Source organism: Trypanosoma rangeli (assembly GCF_003719475.1).
Source record: "Trypanosoma rangeli strain AM80 chromosome Unknown Tra_15.4_contig_00349, whole genome shotgun sequence".
NCBI lineage: Eukaryota > Euglenozoa > Kinetoplastea > Trypanosomatida > Trypanosomatidae > Trypanosoma > Trypanosoma rangeli.
Genome location: NW_021706094.1, coordinates 15397 through 19624, shown reverse-complemented (window position 1 = coordinate 19624; position 4228 = coordinate 15397). Strand labels below are relative to the sequence as shown.

The 4228-nt window shown below is 57.8% G+C and overlaps 1 protein-coding gene across 1 annotated transcript, besides 3 other annotated features; it reads left to right on the top strand.

Moving 5' to 3' along the window:
* Positions 1-3: 3 nt before the first annotated feature.
* Positions 4-49: a microsatellite.
* Positions 50-466: 417 nt separating this feature from the next.
* Positions 467-630: a microsatellite.
* Positions 631-726: 96 nt separating this feature from the next.
* On the top strand, positions 727-3564 carry TraAM80_07850 (putative serine/threonine protein kinase; the record flags this gene model as incomplete). Its single annotated transcript, XM_029384623.1, has 1 exon — positions 727-3564. One exon carries the CDS (start codon positions 727-729, stop codon positions 3562-3564), a length of 2838 nt encoding a protein of 945 aa, XP_029235532.1.
* A 532-nt stretch (positions 3565-4096) lies between these two features.
* Positions 4097-4228: a microsatellite.

Genomic DNA, 4228 nt, shown 5'->3' with positions numbered 1-4228 from the left:
ACGTTATTATTAATTATTATTTTTTTCTTGTTGTAATTTTTTTTTTTATGACCCTTACAACCAGCCCCACGACGCCGTTCTGTACGTTTGCTCCCCGCAACAATCACCCACACACACACAACTTTTCTGGTTGCACCTTCTCTATAATTTTTTTTTTTTCTTTGAGGCTTCACCATTCCTGGCAGCGACACTTCACTGGAGTTATGCAAATCGTTTGGACTGCACCCTGCTCCCGCAAACGACCTCTGCCGCGGCTGGGAAAGACTGATAGCGTACAACAACAACAAACAGTTAAAGGTTAAAAATGATCGTGTAAGGCTGTGGTGGAGGAGGGGTGGTGTGTGCCACGATGAGCTCAGCTGGTGCTGGGTGCGGGCTTCAAACCCGTAGGCGAGTTGTACTCGCAGCCGTTCGATTCGGCCTTTGTGGTGTTCCTGGTGAAGGGGCGCGGTCCCTCTCTCCACAGGTGTGTCTCTGTCTCTGGTGTGCATGTGTGCATGTGTGTGTGTGTGTGACTATGAGATCTGTGTGCTTTGGCATTTTGTTTGTGCTCGTACCTTTTTTGTTTTTGTTTGCGTGTGTGTGTGTGTGGTTGTTGTGTCTGCCTGGTGTCCTGTTTGTGTTTGTGTGAACTATGTGGTGCCTTTCTCTTTTTCTGCTGGTGGGCGGCGCGGTGCGGTAAGTAAGGCAAGAAAACTGGAGGGAGGCGGGGGTGGCTGCTCACAGATGCTGTTGAATGTCTCGGATCATTCTCGCGGCGCGACGCTGCCATGGTGTGACGCGCTGGTTGATCGGGTTGCATGCTTTAGGTGGGGCGCTGTGGTTCCGCTTGTGGCACCCGACGAGGCGCGGAGGCCGACGGGTGTGCCTGTGGACTGCCCGCTGCTGCAGCTGACTCGGGATGCGCTCCGAGAGATGTGCTCTGCCGTTGGTCCTTGTTCGCCGCCCTCCAGTGATCTTCGCGGGACACACAGTCGACGAGCGTGCTTCGCGTGCGACGACGCCCACACCTGCCCCTTTGATTTTCTTTGTCCCATTGGCAATGGCAGTTTCGGCACGGTGCAACTTGTGCAGAGCCGGGTGTACCCAACGCGTTTTTTTGCTGCGAAGAGTGTGACGCGTCCGCTGCATCCCGCTGCATGTGCCCCGATGGGGTTGCGGGATGGAGACGAGGCTGCGTTGGCGGCGCTGCGCCAGGCGTTCTCTGGCACGAAATCTGGAGTAGTTGCATCGCACTTTCCTGGGTTTGACGATATTTTCCGTGAGGCACGCGTGGCCGCCGCTCTTCCACCTCATCCTCACATTTCGCGGTGCTACGGCGTGCTGTTGTCGCCGGGGGCTGCGGGGAAGACTGGAGACGTGGCCTCGTTTGCCCTGCACTCCGTGTCATCACAAACTGCCGGTGGCGCCCACATGTTGATGGAGTTGGGTGCCGGCGGCACGCTTGGGGATTTGTTCAAGCGTCGCGCGTGTCACATTGCGGAGGAGCATCTGGCTTGTTGGCTCGGGCAGTTACTGCGAGGGTTGGCGTGCTTGCACAAGGGAGGCGTGATCCATCGTGACATCAAGCCATCGAATATCCTTGTGCGCCGGCGTGCCTCTACAGCGTGGGAGAGCGACACGGAGTTGTTCTTTGTGGACTTTGGCATCTCTGCGTTGATAGCGGACTCAAACTGCGAAACGGAGCGGACGGTGATTGGGTCGGGCGCGTACTGCCCCCCTGAGATTGCGCGATACTGGGGCTACCGCAGGCGATGCGCTTATTCCTACGCCTCCGACGTGTGGAGCACCGCGGCGCTTTTTTACGTGTTTGTCACATGTGGTGCGGCGAGCATGGAGGATGGTATGGCTGCTGTTTTTTCAACCAATTTTTCCGCGGCTACCGATTCGGCGATGGCGGCTCAGTTCCGGGTGGCGCGCGGGGAGTACCCGACGCTGGTGATGCTGAAGCAAGTTCCTCTCTTGGATGATGGCGCCCTTCGTCTCGCACAGGAGCAGCTCGCGGGGCGGAGTGCTGGTGCCGACGGGGGGTTTGAGCAGGGTGCCTACACGCACTACACGACAGTGGCTGACGAGGCCCCCAATGGTGGGGAGTGTGAGAGTTCAGGTGGGTGGCCCGCCTGGGTCTTTTCTCCGGCTGTCCAATTGATGGCGAGGCACCTGCGGGTGCGAGAGCTCTCCGTGGAGTTTCTGAGCCTCATCGATTCCATGATGGCACTGAACCCTGCGGAGCGTCCCACGGCAGAGGCGGTGCTGCTGGACTCGCCTGTGTTTGGGATGCGGTTGCCGTGGTGGGAGAAGGTGGTGGAGAAGGCGATGCAGCGCGTCGTGGAGGGTGTAGAGAATGTGCTGCTGGACGTGTGCGTTGGTGATAGTGACGAGGAGGAAGAGGAGGATGAGGAGGAGGCCGCGCTTGTACGGCGCACCATGGCGCCTCTCGTTTCGCCTGCGGAGAACCACGGCTACGTCCCGCACAACGTTGTCCACTGGTGGGACATCGATCTCACCAGAGGCGAGCCGGACCACACAAAGTGGCTGCCACCCACCTCGCTGCTCGCCTCTCTCCTCACAACGTTGCGGGACTTGACGGGGTTTGAGGCGACGGGCGATGCGCTTGCCCCCGTGCGTCGGGAGGTGCCGTTGTACACCGTCACCTCGCTGCGGTTTCTTGAGCGTGTGTGGGCGCCAGTCTGCGGCGCCGAACTTTCCAGCAAACGCGTCGACGACGGACCTCTTTTTAGTGAGCTTAAGGCTCGTGGCTGGAACACGGACTTCATCATTCATGTGCAGATAAAGTTGAGTGCCGTTGCTAGGGCTGGGCAGGTGCTGATGCGGAACGGCTGGACGGAGGATGAGGATGTGGCGGACGAAGAGGAAATGGCCCGGCGTGCCATGGAGGTGTTGGTGGCCGCGACAGAGACGTGGCTTCGCCACCGTGAGGCGATCACCGGTGTGGTGGCTCTCCACGTGCTGCCATGGGTGAGTTGGCACCTTGGCAGCGAGGCAGGTGGCACAGGCGGAGACGCACCGCGCTGCTTCACTGTGGAGTACATAGCTGCCGGTCCGAGAGAGGACCGATCAGAATCAGCGGTCTGTAAAAACAGCGTCACAGGGGACCTCGCTGCGGTTTTTCGCGATTGGCGAGCCAACGTAACGAATGGTTTGCAGCAACTGTCCTGCGGCGTCGACGCCACTGCCGTTGCGGCTGAAGATGTGAGGCGTGACCAAGCCTCACCTGTTCAGCGCGGCATTCCTGCGTTGGAGCAGAGCTTTGAGGCGGTGCTGGGCGCTCTTGAGGTTTCTGAGTCGGAGCTAATTGGGCGGCAGAAACGGAATGAGGCGCACCATGGGCTACTGCAGGGTCACGTGGTTCCCTGGCTCAGCACGAGGCCCGCGCCCTCCGTGGAGCGGTGCGTGGACACTCTTCGAGGCGTGCGTGACGGTGCAGGGACACTTTCACAGCAGATCCAGGAGTGGATTTTAACTACCATCTTCACAACGGAGGGGGCCATGGCGTTGATGCCTCGACCCGGCATCAGCGGCCAAACGGATTCTCTCCCGTGATGCTGCTGGATCTCTCCACAGTGGCGGTAAAAGGGTTTGGTTATCGTTTGTCACATTCATTTTGTTGATTGATCCTTCGCTGTTTTACCTTTTGCATATTTTTTTTTATTATTAATTTGTTTCCGAATGTGACATTTACTGGGGGTGTGGGTGCCGTGCATGCCTCCCTCTGCAACGTGCGTTGTTGCAACTGACAGAGAAGTTTTTTATCCACCTGTCGCTGCGAGCACTGCTCACTGCCCTCCCCAACCATGTCTGATCCCCCTTCATTGCCAGTTCATAATCACGCCTTTTGTTGTTGCTTTTCTCCTGTGTGTTGCTATTCTAATAGGGCGTAGTGTAGTGGTGATGGCCTTGGAGCGCCCTGGGCTCCTTTGTGCGGGGCTGTGGTGGAGGAGGGGTGGTGTGTGCCACGATGAGCTCAGCTGGTGCTGGGTGCGGGCTTCAAACCCGTAGGCGAGTTGTACTCGCAGCCGTTCGATTCGGCCTTTGTGGTGTTCCTGGTGAAGGGGCGCGGTCCCTCTCTCCACAGGTGTGTCTCTGTCTCTGGTGTGCATGTGTGCATGTGTGTGTGTGTGTGACTATGAGATCTGTGTGCTTTGGCATTTTGTTTGTGCTCGTACCTTTTTTGTTTTGTTGCGTGTGTGTGTGTGTGTTGTTGTGT